At 39.9% G+C, this 25,938-nt stretch overlaps 1 protein-coding gene across 1 annotated transcript in view; it reads left to right on the forward strand.

The window, feature by feature from the left end:
- Window positions 1-730: 730 nt before the first annotated feature.
- Window positions 731-25,938, forward strand: part of TMPRSS5 (transmembrane serine protease 5) — an 82,342-nt gene continuing 57,134 nt past the window's right edge. Inside the window, exons 1-4 of the mRNA XM_089673080.1 lie at window positions 731-1,070; window positions 13,612-13,702; window positions 22,203-22,301; window positions 25,047-25,166. Of these exons, the coding sequence (XP_089529206.1) occupies window positions 1,032-1,070; window positions 13,612-13,702; window positions 22,203-22,301; window positions 25,047-25,166 (349 nt within the window). The 5' untranslated portion in view covers window positions 731-1,031. The remainder of the gene's footprint in view (window positions 1,071-13,611; window positions 13,703-22,202; window positions 22,302-25,046; window positions 25,167-25,938) is intronic.

Below are 25,938 nucleotides of genomic sequence, written 5' to 3' on the forward strand. Positions count from 1 at the left end.
TTCCCTGAAGGATTATAGCTATCCCTTGTGCTATCTGTGGATGTTTGGAGGTGTGCCCCCCTGGGGACATCTAACCACACTTTGCTTTTGAACTTTTGTACAAAGTATACTGCTGAGAATTGGAGGTATCTATGATATGTTACTCCCCCTTAATTATTGTAACTTGTGTCTGCACTGGTTTTTCTGTATGTTTTTTGTTGTTTGTATTTATTTCAGGCTTAATTTCAGAGAAATAATTGATAACGCTCTGAGGAAGACTCACGAGTTGAAACTCTCTGGCGTATATTGAAGCAATGTATGTACATGACCTCCATATTGTATACACTGCATGTAACATTTTTCTCCTGTATGTTTTCAATATAATATGTACTATATATGTTGTGGTATGTTAGCCTTTGGAGGCTTGTTTATCATTATTTATCATATTATTTTTTATACCACTTTTTGTCATATACTTTGGTACCTTACAGTCCTTAGTTCCTCATTTATTCCCCTGTGGTTTCTATTCATATAGCATACAGTATTTTGGGATGTGGTACTTACTGTTCATTCATGGGAAGTCAGGAACAGATTTTAATTTCTAAAGACAATGCTCCTCTTTTACCTATTAGTATTTGATTGAAATATTTCTTGTTTGTCACTGTGGATTTAATAACTTGGGCATATTCCCAATACATACAGCACACTAACCTGCTCACAGAAACAGATAGCTGTGTATAACTGAAGCTGCTACTGGTCCACCACCCCTGACCCGAGTTCAAACAACAATCCTATTCAGCTGAGCTCTGCTGATTTGGCTCTCTCGTTTGACTACATAACAATCTGTTCTAGCTGACAACAAGAAGTCGCCATTGAGATCCCTTCATCACCCAGCAACTGTGAGCAGCAAAATGCATTATGATGCTACTATTCTTTTCTCAGCTCTAACAAGGTCTTGGATTTGTAATATTAATGAGTGTGGATTATAAGTAAACTTCACATAAAGCCTTCTTGTTTTTATTTGTGTATTGCACATTTGGGACAAGCTGAAAATGTGCCCAAAATACACTGACACAGACAGAAATAACCAGGTAAGTCAATTTATACCTATTATTATGTAATAATAATTACTAAAAATAGAAATGGTTTAGAGAATACTAATATATATATATATATATATATATATATATACAGTTGTGGCCAAAATTATTCAACCCCCAATGCTGTAAAGGGGTTTAGGGACTATAGTGTACATTTGGAATTGTATTCAGAATCAAATCCTACAAGGACGTTGTAACTACCCAAATGCAACTAAAATGACATCAATTGTTTATGTAATACAGTAGTAAATGGTTCTTATGTGGTTTCTTCATTGCCACAATTATTCAACCCCTTAAAGACTACCACTCTGAAGAACAGAGGTTCATACAGGTGCTTTCCATCAGGTATTGAAAACACCTGTGGATGTCACCGAGCAGCAATCAAGCATAATAAGCACCAATTAGGCAGCTTTAAAATGACTGTGATACTCAGCTCCTTCTAGACATTTACTGGTGTGGTTACAAACATGGTGAAGGCAAGAGAATGGTCCAGGAAGACAAGAGAAGAGGTGATTTCTCTTCACAGGAAGGGCAATGGCTATAAGAAGATTGCAAAGATGTTAAACATACCAAGAGACACCTTAGGAAGCATCATTCGCAAATTCAAGGCAAAGGGCACTGTTGAAACGCTACCTGGTCGTGGCAGAAAGAAGATGCTGACTTCGACTGCTGTGCGCTACCTGAAGCGTAGAGTGGAGAGAAGTCCCCGTGTGACTGCTGAGGAACTGAGAAAAGATTTGTCAGATGTGGGTACAGAAGTTTCAGCCCAGACAATAAGACGCACACTGCGTAATGAAGGCCTCCGTGCCAGAACTCCCAGGCGTACCCCCTTGCTGTCTCCAAAGAATAAGAAGAGTCGACTGCAGTATGCCAAAAGCCATGTGGACAAACCACAAAAGTTGTGGGATAGTGTTCTGTGGACAGATGAAACAAAATTAGAACTGTTTGGGCCCATGGATCAACGCTATGTTTGGAGGAGGAAGAACAAGGCCTATGATGAAAAGAACACCTTGCCTACTGTGAAGCATGGTGGAGGGTCAATCATGCTTTGGGGCTGTTTTGCTTCTGCAGGTACAGGGAAGCTTCAGCGTGTGCAAGGTACCATGAATTCTCTTCAGTACCAGGAGATATTGGATGGAAACGTGATGCAGTCCGTCACACACCTGAGGCTTGGGAGACGTTGGACCTTTCAACAGGACAATGATCCCAAGCATACCTCCAAGTCCACTAGAGCATGGTTGCAGAGGAAAGGCTGGAACATTTTGGAGTGGCCATCGCAGTCACCAGACTTAAATCCGATTGAGAACCTCTGGTGGGACTTAAAGAAAGCAGTTGCAGTGCGCAAGCCTAAGAATGTGACTGAACTGGAGGCCTTTGCCCATGAAGAATGGGCGAAGATACCCGTAGATCGCTGCAAGACACTTGTGTCAAGCTATGCTTCACGTTTAAAAGCTGTTATAACTGTAAAAGGATGCTGTACTAAGTACTAAGATTGAATGTCACTTGGGGGTTGAATAAAACTGATAATGCTGTGAGCACAGAAAAGACATTTGTGGTTATTTCATTATAACTGTTATGTTATATTTGTCTGACCTACAAGTGCCTCTTTAATGTAAATGTAAGCAAGATGACTGAATGATCAAAAGCAATGTCAAACTGGCCAAAACACTCAATTTCAGTGGGGGTTGAATAATTTTGGCCACAACTGTATATATATATATATATATATGAGTAGAACATAACCTTTTATTATGGTATTTTATTATGTATTATTACAGGTCTGGGCAAAATATACTAAAATGCACTAGTCAGTTCAATTAAAACCAGATTTTTAGAATCTAGGAGCTATCTAACATGTATAAGAAGTCTATCTGAGTCTCTGTGACCAGAGACAGGAGTAGTATTTGCTAAGGTTGCAATATGGTTTGGGATTCACTCCACTGGCAACAGTTAGTCATCCCTTTAAAGCCGAACACATATTAATTACACGGGTTTTGTGGCTGATTAAGGTGGTAATTAAACTCCGTACTTTATCTGCATGAACACAGCTTCAGAACCTGTGTAATTAATAGGTGTTCAGTTTTAAAGGGATGAGGTATCAACCCTAGCAGCAGTGGACATGGGTTCTAAGAGCAAACAAATTGCTAGCCAGAATTTGATTTTAGTTTTTAATAGTGTGAAGAAAGGATAGCAGCTTTATCATGGCTTTTTTGTTGTCTGTGACTCTCCTAGGGAGATTCCCCTGCCTTATGTGTCTCAGTGACACCTATGTGCAGGGGCGGACTGACAACTCATGGGGCCCCTGGGCAATAGGGGATCATGGAGCCCCTGTGTCCTTGCCCAAACTCAAAAAAGCCTATGAAAAAGGTACCAGGGGCATCTCATGGGGCCCCCTACTGACCCCGGGCCCTCGGGCAGTGCCCGAATTTCCAAATGGTCAGTCTGCCCCTGCCTATGTGACACCAGTAGAAAAGAGGAACTACACTCACTGGGGCTGGAAGGCAATAAAAACATAATCAAAGTTCTAACGTTTCCCTTGGGATTCTCTTTATGATTGTTAAAAAAAATCAGTATTAAAAATAATATAGTCATTATAATATTTCCTACCTAAAATGCCTAAGTTAGGCCTAAAAGAATATCTCCGGAACTACAGTATTAAAAATACAGTCATTACAATATTTCCTACCTAAAATGCCTAAGTTAGGCCTAAAAGAATATCTCCGGAACTACAGTATTAAAAATAATACAGGCATTATAATATTTCCTACCTAAAATGCCTAAATTAGACCTAAAAGAATATCTCCGGAACTACAGTATTAAAAATAATACATTCATTATAATATTTCCTACCTAAAATGCCTAAGTTAGGCCTAAAAGAATATCTCTGGAGCTACAGTATTAAAAATAATACAGTCATTATAATATTTCCTACCTAAAATGCCTAAGTTAGGTCTAAAAGAATATCTCTGGAGATACACTATTAAAAATAATACAGTCATAATATTTCCTACCTAAAATGCTTAAGTTAGGCCTAAAAAAATATCTCCGGAACTACAGTATTAAAAATAATACAGTCATTATAATATTTCCTACCTAAAATGCCTAAGTTAGGACTAAAAGAGAATATGGCCAAAGCTCTTTGGGCCATACTTCTCTTGTGGGTCACAGGCATGCACTTACTTGTGCTCTCCTGTCACCCAGAATCAGCAGATAATGGGCTAAAGCCTGCTGTCAGATGATATCACAGAGCCCCTCCAGATTTTGGAGGGATCCTGACAATAATGTTGGGGTCTATGTTGTAATCAGATGCCTTACAGACAGCTGGCTCAGCTTCTCAGCGCACTACTGAGAGCCTGAGTCAGCCATTCTGGCCCCGTCTTTTCCCCGGTGTTCCGGTGAGTGTGCTTGACAGTCCTACTCTCTGCTCAGAGCAGACCCAAGAACTTATCAATTAGTCATGTGATCGCTCAGTTCTCAGTTTAGAGATGGAGGGAGACAGCTTGCAGGATCGGACCGATGCTGCAGTAGGTAGCTGAGTATGTACCAGGGGTGGACTGACCATTTGGAAACTCGGGCACTGCCCGAGGGCCCGGGATCAGTAGGGGGCCCCATGAGATGCCCCTGGTACCTTTTTCATAGGCTTTTTTGAGTTTGGGCAAGGACACAGGGGCCCCATGATCCCCTATTGCCCGGGGGCCCCATGAGTTGTCAGTCCGCCCCTGGTATGTACGTTTATTTTTTATATTACTATTGACATTCCCAAAATCAGCTGCATCCAGTCACCTATTGAGATGCGTTAGAAGTGGCAGCTGTACACGGTTGTGCACCAAGGGTTGCATAAAGGATCCATGTGCACAATGCCATATGATCCGATTGCAGATTGTGTGTATTCAGAGCAAACGTCGGTGCTTTGTGCAACCCATAGCACACAACTAAGTACAGCTGCCTCTTCTAATTCATCGCAGTGGGTGGCTGTATGTGGTGGCAATGGGTCAGGAATAAAAAATGATCATAAAAAGTCCCAATTGTGGTGACCTAGGGTAACAATGCACACTGACCAGAAGTGCACATAAATAGTGCAGTGTAATAAGGATGGAGTTCATAAAGTAGTCATCATCATGGGTAGATGTATAAGGGTAGATGTATTCCCTTGATCAATGAAGGTCCACACGATGATACAGAGCTAGGCAGAAGAAATCCACTAGATGGCAGAAAATGATCACGGCTCCACCAAAGAAAACACTGCTCCTCCACTGTACACCAACGATATCTGAGAGAAAAGATGCTCCCCACAAGGGATCAAGAAAAAATGCCCATAGTGAAGTATAGTTAAAAGGTATTTATTATTAGGCAGGATGCATCCAGTAAAATAGCAAAAAATAGCAAACAAAAAACAGACAGGACTAACCGTCCTGTCAAATGTAGTGGCCGCCGGAGCTCCACGATGCTCCGACGGCGTGACGTCAAGGCGTGCGTAGGCTCCTCCTTACGCGTTACGTGCCAAGCACATCTTCAGAGAAAGAACAAGTGCTAACAGGCGACCCGGAAGGCGACGTGTGACATCACTTCCGGGTCACAGCTGTCACTCTCTCGGCTAGCGCAGCCAACAAGCAATGCATTGTGGTCTGCATTGCAATACATTGAATGTAGGCCAGTGGAGACATGCAGAGTCTTTTAGACCCTACATGTCTCAATAAAAAGGACTTTGTGTCCCCTATGTGAAGAAAAAAAAGTTAAGCAAAAAAAAAGTTACACCCAAGCACATAACATCCCTCTCCAACAAAATTTTTGAGGCCCCTCCCACCCCCACATATACGCACGCATCAGGGCATCTACGTGAGAAATTTGTCGATTGTGATACATGTTACATGTCGCGTGAGAGCAATAATTGTAGTTCCTCCGTAACGCTAAACTGATGATCAGGGGCGGACTGACAACTCATGGGGCCCCCGGGCAATAGGGGATCATGGGGCCCCTGTGTCCTTGCCCAAACTCGAAAAAGCCTATGAAAAAGGTACCAGGGGCATCTCATGGGGCCCCCTACTGACCCTGGGCCCTCGGGCAGCGCCCGAGTTTCCAAATGGTCAGTCCGCCCCTGCTGATGACCTATACGGGCTTTAAAGCATTGCCTATAGAAAATATAGGGTACTGAAGTTTGTTGCTATTTCATAGGCACACACAGATGTAAGGTTTGGCACATTGAGTATCTATTTACTTGGCAAAACCTCATCTTTTATATTTTACCAAAAATTTGGGTAATTTTGTTGCATTTGTTTTCCCTAGTGTGTTTTTTTACAGAAACTTTGCATTTCCTAGACCTTTGCAGTAATATCGAGTCACATAAAAAATTGGAACTACCACTATTTTATTCTCTAGGGTGTCTGCATTCAGAAAATATATTATTTTTTTTTGAGGGGGGGTTCAGGCCTAAAATGATTTTTTTAAAACGTGTTTGAGAAAAAATGCAAACACAGATCTTGCAGCGAAAGGGTTAAAACTGAAGTTTTCCCCTTGACTCTTTGTTCTTTTTTGCCTCCTTCTCTCCCTGCCCCTTCCTTATACCCCTCCTCTCCTCTCCCCTCCTAATGCTCCTTCCTCATATCCTTTTGCTTTCTTATAAAGGGTAACCAATATCGTAAAGTTGTAAACCAGTCTTTGATTTTCTATGAATGCTCATACCTTTTTGTCTACTCTATTGTGACTATGTACTGTGATGCACTATATTGTGCCATTTAAGTTGTATGCTGTTCTTGATGGAGAAAACACACCACTGCTGCTTGTAGTGTTTGCTAAAACTTAATAAAGTTTTCTGTTAAAAAAGCTGACATTTAACTAAAAAAACCCTACAGCTTTATTAACATTACTTACCTTTAAGGAAGTATGTCCCACATTGTGCAGGCAGCTAGATCCTGGAAATGTTTTTACTGCAGGGATGCCAGTCCTCTTCCTGTCTTTGAATTTCCAGAGCTGCAGTTATCAAACATTTATAACAAATTGTTTTAATTGGTATAATTAAGAAACCAAAAGGAAGCAAAAAGGGAAATTTTAATCATATTCCTAAATCAAGTTTACTACGGCAGTGGAAAGTGAGTGCAATACTAAACAGACTTACATGATACTTGTATGGGGTTTAGGTGCCACAACATTTTTACTACAATAAAGCATCAGAATTGAATGCCTCACTTGTTCCCGCTTAGGATCTAATTGAATTTACATGTAAAATAAATTGTCTAAATTAAAGTTGCAGGAGGACAGTTGTAAATGTTTAATACTGCTATATACAGTAATAACTATTTGACCTTTAACTTGAATATAAAATCTTGAGCCCCAGGCAGGAGGCTGGGGATAGGACAACTGTTATCTGTGTGTGCGGATTGGCTATACTTACCCTGCATTGTGTTTACAGTGATCTGCTGCAAGAACTCTTATGGAGCTCTGTGTAGAAAAATCTGAAGTGCAGGGGCTGATTGTTTCAGCTCTTGAGCTTAGTGCTGGATGCTGGCTGTCTTTGTAACAGCTTCCAGGAGTCATGGTGCCCTTTATATTGTTAGTGAGTAGACAGAAAAAAATGCCCCAGTATCGGTGGTTTGTGGAATACAAATGCTCAGGTGTCAGTGGGAAGAAACAATATGCTGGTATCAGTGATCAGAGGAAGGAAAAATTGCCCCGTATTGGTGGTCAGAGAGGGGAAAAGATTACCTGGGAAAGTGGTCAGTGGTAAGAATGCCATGAAGTCCATTGTTAGTAAAAATTACCCAATGCTGGTTGTCAGTTGGAGAAAAAAGGCCCTGGTAATGGTGGTCAATGAAAGAAAAAAATGACATGTGGAAGTGGTCAGTGGAAGATGAAAATGGCATTGTCAGTGAGGAAAAAAGCATTCAGTGTGTGTGTTTGGGGGTGTTCATTGTGGGGAGATGGGGATACTGGCTTTTAATATAGAGGGTTTACAGGGAACCACTGATTATCAATGTTGGCCAAAGGGTGTCCTGGTAGGGTGTTGTTGACTGTGTAGCACAGTTAAGGTCCATAATTCCCTCATGCTGCTGTTCCACCCAGAATGCACTGTCCTTGGCCTGTACCTTTCTAACTTTCCACCACCCCTCCCTAATCTGGCATTCTTAATCCACAAAACTACTGTAAGCACTGAGAAGACTGACTGATGTAATGACATTATGCAAGCATAGTTGGAGAGGAAGAACTGCTGGATTAAAATGATGGTGTCAGGGCAGGGCTGTGGAACGGACAGGTAGGCCTAGTGGCAGGGTAACGCACTGACTGACGACAACCACCACCAACAGACCGAAGTCCCTCAGGAGTCTAAGTCCCTGGCTGCCCTTCACCAGGGCCCCTGATGGTGGGGATGGACTTGACGCAGCCAGGAACCAGTTCGCGGCCCCCGAGACACCCCAGCTGCGGTAATGGCCGCCGCCAATGGCGTGTAGCTGGTAGAAAATGACAATAGCGAAGTCAGGCAGGCCGGGTCAACAACAACAGGACAAAACAGTACAGAACAGTAGACAAGAATCACAGGTCACGAGCCAGGTTCAGCAACGGAAGGTCAGATCAAAGGAAAACACAGAGAATGGTCTGGTCACAAGCCGAGCCAGATACCAGAAGAGTCACGAGAGTATACACAGAGCTGTAGCAATACAAAGACACAAGACACAAGTGCAAAGAGCATGTGCGGATCACAGGCTTATATGTACTCAGCCACACCCCTCTGGGGGAAGGACCTCAGAGACCTGAAGGCATAAAAGACTCCCACCATGCTCTGCAGAAACCCAAGATGGACGCCAGTACATGAAGCTGCACAGTCTCTGGAAAAGATAGGACCTTGACAGATGGGTAGTTGGACTTTATTGGGACATAGAAGTATTATCATAGGACTTTGAGACCCTGGGATCCCCCTCAAATTGTGGGACAGTCCTGGCAAATATGGTATTGTTGGGAGGTATGAGCACATGTATTATTTTAGCGTTCTGTCTCTAGTTAATTATTCACACAGTAGCAGGCTCCCACATAGCACATGTACTTTTTTAGTATTCTGTCAGTAGTCAGCCTTTCACATAGCAGAGAGAGAGCCATTGAAGATTAGCCAGTTTACATTTCATAAAGGTCCATGCACAACTGACTAATTAGCGAGGTTTGGGTAACAGGTAAAAAAAGTAGATATAAGACTGTAGGCTTAATGCCTCCCAAAACTCTACAAAGTCTCCATACTCTGAGACCCAGACCAGAACCTATAAGGATCTGGATTCACTTTGTTTTCTCCATAACAGATACAAATCATGAAACCCCTCAATCTCTGTAGGTTAGAAACCTAGGTGACACATATATACTCACCGGCCACTTTTTTAGGTACACCTGTTCAATTGCTTGGTAACACAAGCTGCTAATCAGCCAATCACATGGTAACAACTCAATGCATTTCGGCATCTAGACATGGTGAAGACAACTTGCTTAAGGTTCAAACTGAGCATTAGAATGGGGAAGAAAGGGGATTTAGATGACTTACAACGTGGCATGGTTGTTGGTGCCAGAAGGGCTGGTCTGAGTATTTCAAAAACTGCTGATCTACTGGGATTTTCATGCACAGCCATCTCTAGAGTTTACAGTGAATTGTCTGAAAAAGAGCAAAAGTCCAGTGAGCAGAAGTTGTGTGAACATAAATGCCTTGTTGATGTCAGAGGTCAGAGGAGAATGGACAGACTGGTTCGCAATGATAGAAAGGCAACAGTAATTCAAATAACCACTCATTACAACCAAGGTATGCAGAATACCATCTCTGAACATACGACATGTTGAACCTTGAAGCAGATGGGCTACAGCAGCAGAAAACCACACCAGGTGCCACTCCTGTCAGTTAAGTTCAGGAAACAGAGGATACAATTCGCACAGGCTCACCGAAATTGGACAATAGAAGACTGGAAAAAATGTTGCCTGGTCTAATGAGGCTTGATTTCAGCTGTGACATTCAGATGGGAGAGTCAGAATTTAGCATAATCAACAACATGAAAGCATGGATCTATCCTGCCTATACAAGCCAGGATGGATCCATGCTTTCATGTTGTTGTTTATGCCAAATTCTGACTCTACCATCAACAGTTCAGGCTGGTGGTGTAAAGGTGTGAGGGATATTTTCTTGGCACTAGCAAGGTGTACCTAATAAAGTGGCCACGTCTAGATGACTAGATATTGCTATATATTCTGCCTTATTCTGCAACAAGGACGTTTATGTTTTAGTTGTGGGGATAATATTTTGTAAATTATGTTAATGTACTATATAATTTGTAATACTACTTATTTTATATATTTGCTCTTTTGCCGTGATAGGGAATTCTATATGTTGGTTACCGGGCATCTTATGTCAGTGAAAAATAAGATTATTTAAGAAATTGAACATTGTAGCTCAACCTTTTAAAGCTCGTGTTCATGGGCTTTTGTTCACTTCAAGTGGTTTTGCATTCCCCTGCAAGTCTATGGGAATGCAAAACTTGTTTGAAGTGGGACAGAGGGAGGTTAACTGCAAGTTAATGCACCTGTAAATGAATTCAAAATGATCAAACTGATGCCATCAACGAAAGCCCAAACCCTGTCAAAATAGACATTTATGATTGTGTGAGTTCACTTATAAAATATTTATATTTTCTCTCTAATTTAGCATTTTTTGTGTGTATATAGGACACTGTGGCTTGAGTATCAGTGGTCAGAGATCACCAGACAGTTGGGGGTTTATTTACTAAAGCTGGAGAGTCCAAAATCAGACTCCCTTCTGCATAGAAACTAATCAGCTTCTAACCTCAGCTTGGTCAATGAAGCTTTGGCAATGAAACCTGGAAGCTGATTGGTTTCTATGCAGAAGGGAGTCTGATTTTGGACTCTCCAGCTTTAGTAAATAAACCCCTTGATGTCTTGCCTAGAATTTTGACTGTTCACTTGTTAGTCTTGATTAGAGATTAGAGAACCTGTCCAGGTTTGATTCACAGGGAGTTTATCAAATCCTGCTTGGAACCCACAAAGTCCAAATTTAGCTGCTAACCCCTATTGAGGTACATTAGAGGTGAATCTTGGTACTACATTCTAACCATTTTCACAGCTAATTGTGAGAAAAAGAACATGGGTAGCTTGGTACTGCCATGGGGGACATTTAACAAATAAAAAAAAACCTTTTAAAAGCTACCACACTATAGGAAGAGAGTCCTGTTAATGTGTCTATGAGGATGACATGGGAAAAACATTGTTCCTTATAATACATGCTTTGGTTGCATCCAGAAGCCATGGATGATATATTTGTTCCTCACTGCTGTCTCCTAGGATAGCTGGGCATTGGAAATGCCATAGTAATTTGCCCCTGCAATGGTCTGCAGAGCATTCTCATGGGATTGCAATCAACCAGCAATTACAAGAGGCATCAGTGAGCCATATTTTGTTGGTAAAGTGTAAAAGATGACATACACTAAGTAAATACCAAACACACTTAAAATTTGCACATGCCTATGGAATGGGAAAAAACTACGGTTTATTAAATTATCCTTAGGTGACATTTTAAAAGCCTTTACAGGTTACCAGTTTAGACTTACACAGGAGGTCTGGTGCTCAAATTATTGCTCTTACTGTGATGTTCAGGATGATACCTCATATGTGTGGTGTGATCACCTTTTACATATGCATGTGGGACCTACATATCTGTTAGCATTTGCAAGTGAACACATGCTTTTTTTTAACATTTTTTTTATCGAACTTTATTACTACCACTGGGGATAAACAACAATACGTGTGATTGCATGTGCTGCTCTCTGCAGGTCCTCTTTATGGAGAGATCTGGGGTCTATTAGACCCCAGATCTCTTCTCGGCTCTCCAAAGCAGAGAATCAAACTTGTTTTTCTACCTATTTTTTTCTTTCCATTTTCTTTTATTATTTTTTTTTTGTTTACATCTTTCTCTCCTACAAGAGGAGAAAGATAAAAAGTATCTTTCTCTCCATTCAGGAGAGAAAGAGAAAACACATGGGGGGCCTGTAGAGTGACTGATCACTGATAGCTAATCACAGTGATCAGGTGACTGGAAACTGGGAGTCTTGGGTTCTGTGGGTTCTGATCATTAGTGCTCCCAACAAAAAGACAGGTACTCAGATATGTGGCCCCAAGGATAAAGACCCACTTCAGTGAGGCCACATATGAGTATGAGTACTTTCGGCAGGAAGGGGTTAAATAAAACAAATGTTCGTAATAATGTGCAACTCATTTGCCATTAAATAAATAACAAACTAATAACTAATATTAAAAATAATATAAATGTATTTAAAGTGCATTATCTATACAAAATGGAAATGTCTGGCTAGACAAAACGTGTCAGATGTGATTCTACATGTGACATCATTTCCGGTGAAACACACACCGGCTCCTAGGTGAGCTGAGGAGAGCGGTGAGGCTCCCCCTAGAGGATTAAGCTGTTGCCTTAGTGCTCGGGTTACAGTGGCACTAATCCATGTGAGTGTGCATTCGTTTTTTAAACATTGTCAATACATTTTTGGTTTTACTCAATAAGTTCTCTCTATTTGTGGTATCGGTGTATGTGATCCTGGTATAATTGGAGGGAAGGAGCTGGTGGCCATGCAGGTGGAGGAGCAGAGTTACTATTGCCTGCTGTGAAGGTAGCATTCATCTAAAGCTCATTAAGACCTCTATTTTAATAAGAAGGTCTTTTAAATCTGGTGAGTGATCCATTGTATGGGGTGTGAGCGCTGAACATACAGTTGCTAGGAGTCACCTTATTTTTGGACATGGTGTTGGTTTATTTATACAAGAGGTGGAAAGTAAGGAAAACTGTACCACATGCATGTTGTATATTCGTGTTTAAATATGATTTGCACTTAATAGAAAGCACTATTTTTGCACAAGAAGGACATTTTTTTTATAGATATTGTACTATGAATATATTATTTATGATATCAGAGACTGCTATTTAATGGCATCATTCTTAATTTATTACTAAGAGTTTTTGTTTTATTTAAAGTGACTGGGGATCATAATTATTACACTCAACATTTTTTTTAATTTGTTGAGCGCTGCTAACTTTTCATTATACAGTATTTATATATGGGCACTGTAATATACCCCAGTTTTCGGTAACTGCCGATGAGTACGCACTGCCTAAGACACATAGTATATTGTGGTGCAGATGTTGAATCCCTTTTATCTAATTAACAAATATACTCACACAGCCTGTTATTACTGTAGTACATGTAGACAGGGGTGTCTATAAATTACAGGGTGTCCCAAAAGTCACCGTACTTAGAAAAAATGGGAAATTGTAGATAAACGTACATTTGTTTACAAAATATTAATTACAAAATTAAAAATTACCAAAAAAATATAAAAAAGAATATAAATATTAGAACTAGAAAATATCATATGAGTTGGCAATTTTTCCTATGTATAGGGACTTTTGTGAAACCCTTTAGTGGCCACTGTGTGCTGTTCATGTAGCAATTGATAATAAATCAGATTTATCACTGGTTTCTCTTCACAGGGTACTTTAGAACAGCACAGTGTTAATATTCCTAAAACTACAATCAACATTAAAGGTGATCTCTTTGAAATTGTTAATTCTCTTGAAGCAGGTAAGATATAAAGGGACATCAGGGTATTTGTTATGAATATTATATTGCAAATTGACATTTACTTTTATGAAGGTGCTTTGAGCTCTTGAAAGGGCAGTGGAGAGTTTTCTAAGCACATTTCAAAGAAGCCAGTCCCTTTCATTAGCCTGTTCTAAATGGAGAAGGTGAAAGAGTAAAGATTAGTAATGACAAGTGAAGATCATTTGTGATAATAAACCACACTGGAAGTACGTACCAATACCAATTGCTGCAGTTACTGTACTTGTGTTCTGCATTTGATATTATAGATAAATCTAGGGAAACTTTTGACCACAATAGTTTACCCCTTCCCACCTGTTTTTAGTCACTGGCATTTCTCCTACAGTGTAGTAAAACCCTTTAAAATGTTAAATGACCGTTTTGTGATCATACCATTATTGTTAATAAAAAAAAAGGGGTTTCAGCTGCATAGATTTGAATTATATGTTGCTGTCAAATACTACTTCCAAGATATTGGAAGTGCAGTCCTGCTCTAAACTGCAAGAGCATCAACAGTGGGATTAAATTGAGAGCAAGGTCACCTGAGGATACCCAGCTCCATTAAAAGTACAATGAAACAGACACAGGAAACATACCCAAGGTAACTAATTACTTTTCATATGAGGTCAGCAAACACTGCAAGGGTAGGAAATGACAGGCAGTTAATTGTCTTATAATAGGTACAACAAAGTTAAAGTGTTTGTAAAGTTATATTTTTTAAATAACAAACATGTTATAATTACATGCAAAGGTTCTGCACAGAGCCCTCCTCTTCTTGGGTCTCCCATCGGTGATCTTGGCTCCACCTCCCTGCTGAGTGCCCCCATAGCAAGCTGCTTGCTATTTGGGCACTTGTGCGGGCTCACTTACAAGCCAGCTTTGTGTTTCCATAGACACGCAGTGCGGGGCTTGGACCCACCCCCTACTCCCTCCTCAATGGCTGTGATTTGAAAGCTGCAGAAATCAATGGGGAGGGAAAGAGTCAAGAGAGGCACTATTCCCGTGCACATTTCTGGACAAAGATAGGGCTCAGGCAAGTTTAAAGGGGACATGGGGGGACTTGGACAAAGACAAAGAAGTTTTTTTTACCTTATTGCAGAGAATGCTATAAGGTTAAAAAAAAAACTTCAACCTTTAGAACCACTTTAATTCAAAAGTGTGTTTAAAAAAATTCCAAGCTCTCAGCCCCACCTAGCACTTCGAGGGGCACTGCAGTAGGTAACCAGCCAGTCCATCTCTAGTATAAATATTTCGGTCAGGTTTTATTTTCCTGTCCAATAGCTGTTGTATCCCTGAGATGACTGCTTAGTGGACATCTCTGTGCTACAAAAATATACAAAATTAACAATGACAACCCAAAAAAAGTGGCTAAGTCTAAAGACTTTGGGATATGTCTATATAGAGACTGGCTGCACATTGCCAGCAGGCCAACTACACAGATTTGCATGTAAATTCACCTTGACAAATAACATTAAGAACATTTGTTTTTCAATGACAAAAAGGGAATTTAAACAATTTAAGTGACTGGAGGGTTAATTTTGAAACATTTTTACATGTTTTATAAAAGAGGACCCCCCTACACACACACACACACACACGTAATACTAATCAGGGAGCATTAGGCTCATACAATGTTGATACTATCTTCCATGCCCTTCAGTGTTGGTTGGGTAGAACCCTTCCCAAAGCACTGATGGCCAATGGTAATAGGCAATGGGCTATTCGACAGCTAGGTTAGCTATTTTCCAGTTAGCTACCTTCTCCTTGGTAAATTAAAGGGAGTATCAGAACTCTTGAAGCCAATTCCAACTAAAAGGGATAAAGCTTCTGTCAGGTCTTTGTCGACTAAGATAGTATATTGTCAAATAAACTGAAGCCAAATAGTGTGAACACAAACTGTAGCAAGTATGCTTCCTAATAAAACACAGTCTACAGAAATAAAAAGAGTGCTCAAAATACAAAAAAGAAGAGGCTTTGATTCTTTAAAGAAAATTCTATTTCATTAATGAGATATTGGGAAAAAAAAACAACAAAAAAGAAAGTAACTTAGCAAAGAATTAAAAAACAGTTTACTAATAATATTAAATTAATTTAAAAAATAATTACTAAGCATTAAAATCCTAAGAGGAAAGAATCTGATAATATAGGAACTCTTAAACAGATTTGGGGACTATAACTGAGGGGCAAAAACTAGACTAGTAAATACATATTGATTGTATTGTAATATTGTTGGCATATAATATTATTATTATAAGCCAACAGTTTACGCAGCACTTTAAAACAAGTGTCAAGTGTCAAGATATACAAAAGGTAATAAAGGTAATAACTGTAGGGGATGAGCTGATGGAGAAAGCAAAAGTATAGGCTGGATAGGCTTCTCTGAAGAGAAGGGTTTTAAGGGATCATCTAAATGTGGACAGAGTAGGAGATAGTCAGACAGATTGGGGTAGGGAGTTTCATAGGATGGGAGAGGCTCAAGCGAAGTCCTGGAAGAAAGCATAGGAAGAGGTGACAAGGGAGCTAGAGAGCAAGAAGTCTTTGGAGAAACAAGAATGATTAAGCTGGCATTTTGAGACCAGGATAGTGATGTAGCTCTAGACAAAGTTGTGGATGGCTTTAGAAGTTGTTTTGAATTTATTTAGTTGGGTGAGCGGAAGTCAATGGAGGGATCGGCAGAGAGGGGTGGTGGACACTGAACGGTTGGTAAGGTGGATGAGTCTGGCAGCAGCATTCATGATGGACTGAAGTGGGGATAGCCTAGGTAAAGGTAAACCAATGAGGAATGAGTTGCAGTAGTCAAGGTTAAAGATCACCAGAGAGTGAATCGGAAGCTTTGTGATGTCATTAGTTAGTAATTAGTTAAGAAGGTGTGTATTTTGGAGATGTTGTGTATTTTGAGGCAGCACGCTTTGGACAGTGATTGGATGAGGGGCTGAAAGGAGAGTTCAGAGTCCAGGGTAACACCTAGCACCCTGGCATGGGGGGATGGGTTGATAATTGTGCCATTGATCTTGACAGAAAAGTCAGGGGAAGGTGCCCATGGGCTAGGACATATTATAAGCTCGGTTTTGGATAGATTGAATTTGAGGAAGTGTGATATCCAAATTGATATATCCAGACTAATAATACTAATTATTATTGTTTTGTTTTAGCTATAGCTGTTTTAATTTAAATCATCCACAGTTTTTGAATACTTATTATTTTTTTCAATCTCTAGTAGCATACAGAATAAGATAACTATGTTACCCTGTTATTCTATGACATTTTAAAGTCAAATAGCATAATGCTGAAGATAACTATGACTTTCCTGATAGAACAACATAATAGAAATGTATCCTATTGGCTATACAGGCTGCTTTACAATAGAGAAAAATTTTTCTGCATAGCAATACTTATTAAATGTAAAAAAGCTCAATTATAAAGAAATTTAATAATCTTTAAAACATTTTTGTTGGTGTAGAAATGACAAAAATCATACATGATAAAATATCCAGCAACATCCACTGTGAAGAGCAGACTTTTGATATTAATTATATAGGGATAAGAATATTATGTATTGCCCTTTTATAAACTTAATTTAACTGGAAATAAATGGATTTCAAATATACTCTTTTTTTTCTAATAAAACACCAAGAGAGATAACTTATCACAATTATATGTAAAAAAAACAATTTTCAAACGCTGCTCGAAAAAGTTACTTAAATAATTACTTTTGGCCACATGATTTGGACCCTGTAGAACAGGGACCCACACTGCTTTCAGTGCCTCAGTTTTACTTGACTCCTGCGAGCTTTGAATCATTCAGTGGTCTGGGGTGGATTACTCTATTATACAAATACTACCTGCATTGATACGGTAGGCGCAATGTCATGGTTTTGGGTCAATTTTTCTATTATAAGACATAGTTCACGTTACAGTGGATGTAGAGGAACACTCCACACAATGGGGTTGATTTTCTAAAGGCAAATACAAGGGTTCTTCAAAAAGTTTCCACACTTTCTTTTTAAACTCAATTATATATATAAAAGCGTGGAACTTTTTGAAGACCCCTCGTACATTGTTCACTTTGCAAGTGAAGTTGCGCTCTGCAAAGGAACGTTACCCAAAGCTTAGTGAATGTGATGAAACTTCACCTTGCAAAGAATACCTAATCACGTGCAGGGAACGAAAAAAACTATTTTGCTTGCATATAATTGGATGATAGATATAATGTTGATCCATGGAGTCACCTTGTTTTTTAGGTATCAGAATCTCAGTATTTCCAGGGTGTATGAGCAGCCTTGCATAAACTAGATGCACCAACCAGCTAAAAATCTTGCTATCACATGAGAGGTAACAAGCTGGGATTTGACATTGTAAATCAATACCAAGCTCACGGCTACAGCAGCAGCTGTAAGCATATTATAATACATTTATAAACCCTTTGAAAGACATTTATAAATGTACCTTGGCAGCCAAGAGTTTAAGCAGCATGCTGATCAATGTCAGTAGTTACACAGAGCTAATCACCTTCACCCCTCTCTTAACTTGACAGTGCTCAAGTCCGGAGAGTGGCTGCTTAGGCCAGAGCACTGCACCCTGGGAGCAAAAAGAGAAGGACACAACACCCGTATATAGCAAGAAATTTTTTTTTTAACTGATGGGATTCTCTATATAGTTTCTATAATTTTTCTATAATATCAAATATGCTAAAAATCAAATAAGGAGAGTGAGAGTGTGGAGATAGATTTTCAGATCTGGAATGTGCGTGTACTAGAATCCATTACATAGCTGTAAACCATTTATAAATTATTTACCGTATATACTCGAGTATAAGCCGACCCGAATATAAGCCGAGGTACCTAATTTTACCACACAAAACTGGGAAAAACTATTGACTCGAGTATAAGCCGAGGGTGGGAAATGAGGCACCTACTAGTCAATGTAAAAAATTGGTGCCAGTGGGAGGAATAGTGCCCCATCATTGGTGTCAGTGGGAGGAATAGTGCCCCATCATTGGTATCAGTGGGAGGAATAGTGCCCCATCGTTGGTGTCAGTGGGAGGAATAGTGCCCCATCGTTGGTGTCAGTGGGAGGAATATTGCCCCATCATTGGTATCAGTGGGAGGAATAATGCCCCGTCATTAGTATCAGTGGGAGGAATAGTGCCCCATCATTGGTGTCAGTGGGAGGAATAGTGCCCCATCATTAGTATCAGTGGGAGGAATAGTGCCCCATCATTGGTGTCAGTGGGAAGAATAGTGCCCCATCGTTGGTGTCAGTGGGAAGAATAGTGCCCCATCGTTGGTGTCAGTGGGAGGAATAATGCCCCATCATTAGTATCCGTGACACCAATGATGCGGCACTATTCCTCCCACTGACACCAATGACACTTGCTGACCCCTGTTGCAGTATGGTGCTGCTGTAGCCAGCATATGTGGTTGCAGCAGCACCTCTGCACTGCACACTTACCGGCTTTTCCCTCACTCGATTTTCGCGGGTCCGCTCGGCTCTGCCTCCTCGCCCGTGATTGGCCGCCTGTGTACCTTTCCTGAGCTACAGAGTGAGGGAGTGGCCGGAGTGACAGAAGGAGCAGCGCTTCCTGGATGGATCATCGTGGGATCGGAGCCAGGTAAGAGACAGCAGCCCTCTGCCCACCCCTGTACGTGCCCCCCTTGACGGAGCCTCGCGCCCCCCCTGTGGGGCGCACCCCACTATCTGCAGATGTTGACTCAAGTATAAGCCGAGGGGGCCGTTTTTCAGCACAAAAAATGTGCTGAAAAACTCGGCTTATACTCGAGTATATACGGTACCTCCTTTCCTGCAAGTATTGTGCCCATTGCATGCACTGCTAAATTATTATTATTATTATAGAGGATTTATATAGCGCCAACAGTTTGCTCAGCGCTTTACAATATAACGGGAGACAATACAATACAAACAGTAACAATACAGTTCAATACAAGAGGGATTTGAGGGCCCTGCTCCTTGGAGCTTACAATCTAGAAATTACTTCAGATTGCCCCCAAATTTATGGCGCAGAGAGAGTGCAAGGCAAGTATAAGAGGTTACAGAGCCACCAAGTGCCACCAAATCCAAAATAAGAAAAATGCTAAGCCTTTACATTTATAAATCAATAACATTTCTTCTTAATTTAAATTTGAACTCCAGAAAACTGCTAAGTACAAATAATAAATACATATAAGTGGGCTATTTCATCTGCCAAAGGAATTGTATTTCGATCACTCAAGGTCTAAGATTTTACAAAGCTGCAGCACTTGAAGATTCCACTTTTGGTATTCCCACTGGTAAAATATTCCACCATAGAACATGAATCGTAATTGATCAGACAGTGAGATCTTGATGAATCATAGGGCCAATATACATTGTAGATCAAACCTTATAAAGTGCTGCACTTAGCTATGCACTCATCAACCACCATTGAAATCTAAAGACAGTATTTTACCAAAGGTTCGGAATCCAAATGTTAGAGGTCAAATGTGCTTATGGATGGCAAATTTGCATACAAGATTAAAAGGGACATTGAAATTTTCAACTGCCAGAACTGTTCTCCCAACAATGTACTGTCAGCTTTCCTTCAGATGTCCCCAAAATAAAAAAAAAGTACAGATCATCTATTACTTAAAGCGTATTTGTACCCTAAAGGGGAAATTCTGCTTTATGCCCCCCCCCCCCTTCTATTTTTGGCACTTTTTGAGGGAGTAGAAGGTACCTGATTTTGACAGGTACCCGATCTCCCTTTCGGTCGAATCACTGCAGTGATACACAAAAAATTCTCCCCCCCTCCACCTGCAACCTTCTCGGACATGTCACAGGCCCCACAAGGCTGTGAGACCATTCACATAGCGTAGCGTGACTCGTACATGCACAGTGAGCAGCAAAGAATCACAGTTGGCTGTCCACTGTAAACATGGTGGTGCTGGGGATCCAAAGACCAATGAAGAGCTGATTCGAGCACGGATGGAGCTGGACCCCTTTGCATTAAAAGTCAACAGCTACAGTAATTGTGGCTGCTGACTTATATTTTTTTTTGCAACCAGGGCGAAGAACCAGTTTAATAAAAACTTAAGATATTACCTTGCATTGATGGTTAATGTATGCACATCTAAGGAGTCTCACTTGAAGTGTTTCACTTTATAAGGATTTGATCTAGAAAGTGCATTTGACTTCTGATTTATCTGGGTTTCACTGTCAGGTAAGTTGCTATTTCTGATCTATGCAGTTGTGATTACAAAAAGCTGCCATTTTGGAAAATGTACTTTTATGAAAATCAAATGTCAGTGTGTTCTTTCTGCCTGCTGTTATTGTAATTTATTTAGTATCACACATACTTGGTTTTATAATTTATTTTATTAGCACAGACTTACAGATAGACATGAGTTTAGGTAATACAGGTCTTGTCCCTCCCCCAGCTTGTGGATGGACAGTAAAAGGAGCAGCAGCAGACTAATGAGTTCATCTCTCTGTCACTCTGCTCTCCACTCATAATCATGTTTTTTTCAAGACATAAGCCCAGCCACCTCCCTGGCATCCTTCTGTTGCTTCTCTTTCCCAGTTGGAGCTCTGCTTTATAGAAGATTGCAAGGTGCTGATACTAAAGTACTTACACTGCTTGCATTAAAACAAGGACATTTTAATGATGAAATAAAAAAAATACAGAGCTACATTAACCTGTGTCCTTAATATCTGCCTAGAGTTTTAAAATGAGACATCTGCTGTGCTAAAGACGAGTCCCCCCCCCCCCAAAAAGAAAAAAATTAAGAGTCAGTAGCTACAAATACTGTAGCTGCTGACTTTGAATATTTGCACACTTACCTGTCCAGGCATCCAGCAGTGTCCTCACCTGAGCCGATTCTTCAATCAGCTATCGCATGCAGGTGCCACCATCTTGCCTGTGGGAAACCAAAGCCTTGCGGATTCACAGCTGGTTTCCTACTGCGCACGCACAGTATTGTGAATGGGATGCAGTCTTCTGGGACCTGTGAAATATCCTAGAAGGCTGAGGAAGAAGGAGGGTGGCAAACTTCCAGGTCAGTTTGCCACGGTGAACTGAGCCGGTAGTGAGAGCGGGTACTTGTCAAAACCAGGTATTCTCTCTGCTCTCCCCCCCCCCCAAAAAAAAAGGTGCCAAATGTCAATGGGGGAGAGGAGGCAGACAAGCCGAGCTTCCCGTTTTGGGTGGAACTCCACTTTAGGTATGCAGTAATAATGCCCAGTAGTATTTACAATGCCAGCCCAAGGCCTACATTAAAAAACTCATGGGAAAGTGATTGTATACATGGTATTTTTAACAATAGTATTATTCATGGTCATGATAGGGATTGCCTACAATGCCTAGATAGCCATGGTGATCTTTGAAGTAAGAGCCACTGATATAAAGCCCTGAAATAATAGTGAATGAACTCAATCCTACATGCTGTAACTGGTGTATCACCAATTGTTATATACCAGAACTGTTAACTGTTTTGTATTTCACATCTAGAAAAATCAAGAAAGCAACAATGCAGTGCCCGGAAGATTCTGATCCTCCTTTTTGCTGCTGGAGTTGTCACGGGGACAGCGGTGGGAGTTTACATATTAGGTATAATTATTATATAACATATTTTGGTTTGTGGTGGTTGCCAAATCAGCAAACTCCAGTGATATCTTGGTAGTGATGGTTTCCTTTTTCCATACCCATATGCCATCCTATTTAATGCATTATTGACCATAGCAGGTTAAACAGTGAATATATAATTAATGATTACCAATGAATTAATATGGATAATTAATAAATGATTAAAACAAACAGGCACTGGGACTTAAAACATTTTTGTGCAGTTAAACAAGCCTCAAACAAGCACGATAGACTCCAAGATACTTTCATTGTTCATAAAGATGAAGAGGGGGTGTTTCGACCCCTGAAAAATATGACCAATTATGAAACATAATGTATGAATCATTAGGTAATCTTGGAATATTTCATTTCTTTTTGGTCTGGCTCTCCAGTTTTCTTATGACTTGTGTAACCAAATAGACAATGCATTTAAACTGGCTCCCAGTCTACTAGCTGAGTGAATCTACCACAGCTGGCTGCCCCATTTTTTAAATCCATACTATTTCTCATCATTTTTATCAACGTAATAGCCCTTAATCCTATTCTGGTAAATGCTGCCTAAATGTACCTTCATTCACGCCCAGCCCTCTTTATAGGGACCTTATATGTACATTGGGAAGAGGAAGGTCATAGATTGCAGAATTATATAACAGGAGCAGCTTCAGCAATGTTACAATATTTCTGGAGTAGCATTGGCAGTTCAAAGAAAGACTTGATTTGTACATTTAAATGCCCTTTTATAAGCTCTTTTACACAATTTAACATTCACTAGTCCATCATTTGCCAGTAATTAGTGAAATATATTTGTTTTATTTCTCCCCACCAATCTCTGCAGTCTACAGTACCAGAACTTGCCAGCAGTACCGACAACTTGCTGAAATTCACAAGCACTTTGTGGTATTCCCCGTGTTTGAGAACACATATAGATAAAATATGAACTAATAAGGAGCTCTGTAAGCACATTATGCAAACTCCGCATTTAGAATAAAATATTCATAAAGAAAGAAATCAAGCCTCGAGCCTTTTTATGGCTAATATACATTTTTTCTATGTGAAAGCCGTGAGACTGCACCGCAGGCAAAATGTGCCACTATAAAGTGTAAAATATAAAACTTAAAAACTCTGGCGATGAGAATATATACATTTACAGCATTGCATAAGGGCTTTGTGTTAAATTCCTAAAAATCAAAGACTGTTTAAAATGAGGAATTCTCATTTCACCAGCATTAGGCCGCTTGATAGCCCGTTATTCAGAAAGCAATGTCTTTCAATACTCATACATTTAATTTAAAGGAAAAAATTAAATAGTCCCCAGTTTACCAATTGGTGCACTACAGTCAGACACAGCTCATGCTATTACCTCCTAGATTGTAAGCTGGAAAGACCAGGGCCCTCGAACCCCTCATGTTTTGCATTGTATTGTTATTGTTCTGTCACATGTTCTGTCCCCCTTTGTAATGTACAGCGCTGAGCGAACTGTTGGCGCTTTATAAATACTGTATAATAATAATAATATAATAATATTACCAATATACAATGAGCTGTGCTAAAGTAAACAAATATGGATAAAGGAGTAGAATATGAATAATCTGAAGAATATACACTATATTGCCAAAATTATTGGGATGCCTCCCTTTACACGCACATGAACTTTAATGGTATCCCAGTCTTAGTCCGTAGGGTTCAATATTGAGTTGGCCCCGCCCTTTGCAGGTATAACGGCTTCAACTCTTCTGGGAAGGCCGTCCACAAGGTTTAGGAGGGTGTCTATGGGAAGGGTTGATCATTCTTCCAGAAGCACATTTGTGAGGTCAGGCACTGATGTCGGGGGAGGAGGCCTGGCTTGCAGTCTCCACTCTAATTCATCCCAAAGGTGTTCTATGGGGTTGAGGTCAGGACTCCTGTACTAAGGAGAATAGTTATAATATTGAGCATTTAATGTACTGATGTAATGCGTATATATATTTTTTAATTTCACTCCAAGTGTCAAAATATATTTTGAATGTAACTTCATGCACTTTCAGAGAGAAATAAAAAGAATCAGAAATATCTATATTTTTCTTTACACACATCAGTTTGTTTATATAAATGTGGTTGTAGGTGGCAAATAATTCTGAGCGCTAAAAACTAAACCTGCATCATTCATGTCTCTCTATTTTAATTGGTTTTCCTTGACAGCTTGTTTGGCAGTGCACCCTGCAGAGATCATACAGACCTTTACACTGAAGTATCCACTGCTCAGATATTCCTGCCTGGAAAAAGTGTTCATAATTAATAAATGTTTTACTGTGTGATTTATTACCAACATTATGTATAATTAATTAGGATCTTAACAGCAACAAGATAGAGTTCCATTATTTCTCATTTACATTTGAAGCAGCAAGTTCATGTTTATGACAAGACTACACATGATGTAAATGTAAAACTAGAAAATCAGAAATAAGATTGCTATTTTTGTGCTGGTTGGAAGAATGTTCAGAGATTAGTCCTACTATGTTAATTTTGTGGGGGTATATCACATACTGTATGTAACTGTGACTACTGTTCCATAATGAGTGAACTTAATAGCAGGGAGGAACAGTGTCTTGCAGAACAAGATGATTATGTAACCACCGTCTTTCTTTTAAACCATTCTTTTTTTGACCAATTTTACAACAACTGATAAACTGTTAGGATGATTACAGAACCCGAGAAAGAGAACGATCATTTTATTGCTTTTAATGCTTGCAGTGCAGTATTTGATGAAGCCCCTCATTTACCAAGGTTCCATTTCATTACAAGATGCTGAGGTGACCTCTCGATGCAATGACACTGAAAACAACGAAGTGGCTACAGTTCCACGCAGAAAAGGTTTGTGAATATATCATTACTAATTAGCCATCATAACCGTGTCACTGTGAAATTAGTTAATATGCTTTGGCTCATTTTTTCAATTCAGAAAGACGAAGCACAAATTTTAGTTTATTAAAGAAAACATACCTAACGGCCTTTAATTAATAAGGCAAATAGCAAAGAACGCAGAGTAGTAGCTTTTTCCAGCCAATTATAAATCACATTTAATTGGTCCAACTGCACTAAGCATCTGGATATCAATGTGCTTCATGCCATGTTACTTCAAATCTCCTATAAACATTTACTTAAAGGGTGTTCAACGGGAACTTTTAGCTAAAGTCCTCCAGTTACAGCTGCTATGAGATGGGAAACTGAAAACAGGTTATCACATTCTAATATTATAAGCATTGATCAGCAATTACCCTTCTTCCCCTTCCTTTAGCTTCTATAAGATTTTGGAATTTGTCTATTGGAGTTTGTGCCCATTTGTCAAAAAAGAGCATTTGTGAAGAAGTACTTAGATGGGAAGGTTTGGTTCACAATTTGTGTTTCAATCCATCCCAAAGGTTTTCAGAAGGGTTGAGATCATGGTTCTGTGCATGCCACTAGAGTTGCTCCACACCAAATTTGTCAGCACATGTATTCAATCACTTGGTTTTATGCTGCTAGAACAGAAAAGGGCCTTCTCCAAACTGTTGCCCTGGTTGGAAGGGTTCAATTGTCCACAATGCCTCTGTACACTATAGCAAGACTACTACACTATTTCTATTTTCCTTCAATGGAAACATCT

The sequence above is a fragment of the Staurois parvus genome, unplaced genomic scaffold, assembly GCF_062004578.1.
Source record: "Staurois parvus isolate SC_StPar_1 unplaced genomic scaffold, SC_StPar_1.0 ptg000135l, whole genome shotgun sequence".
Taxonomy (NCBI): Eukaryota; Metazoa; Chordata; class Amphibia; order Anura; family Ranidae; genus Staurois; species Staurois parvus.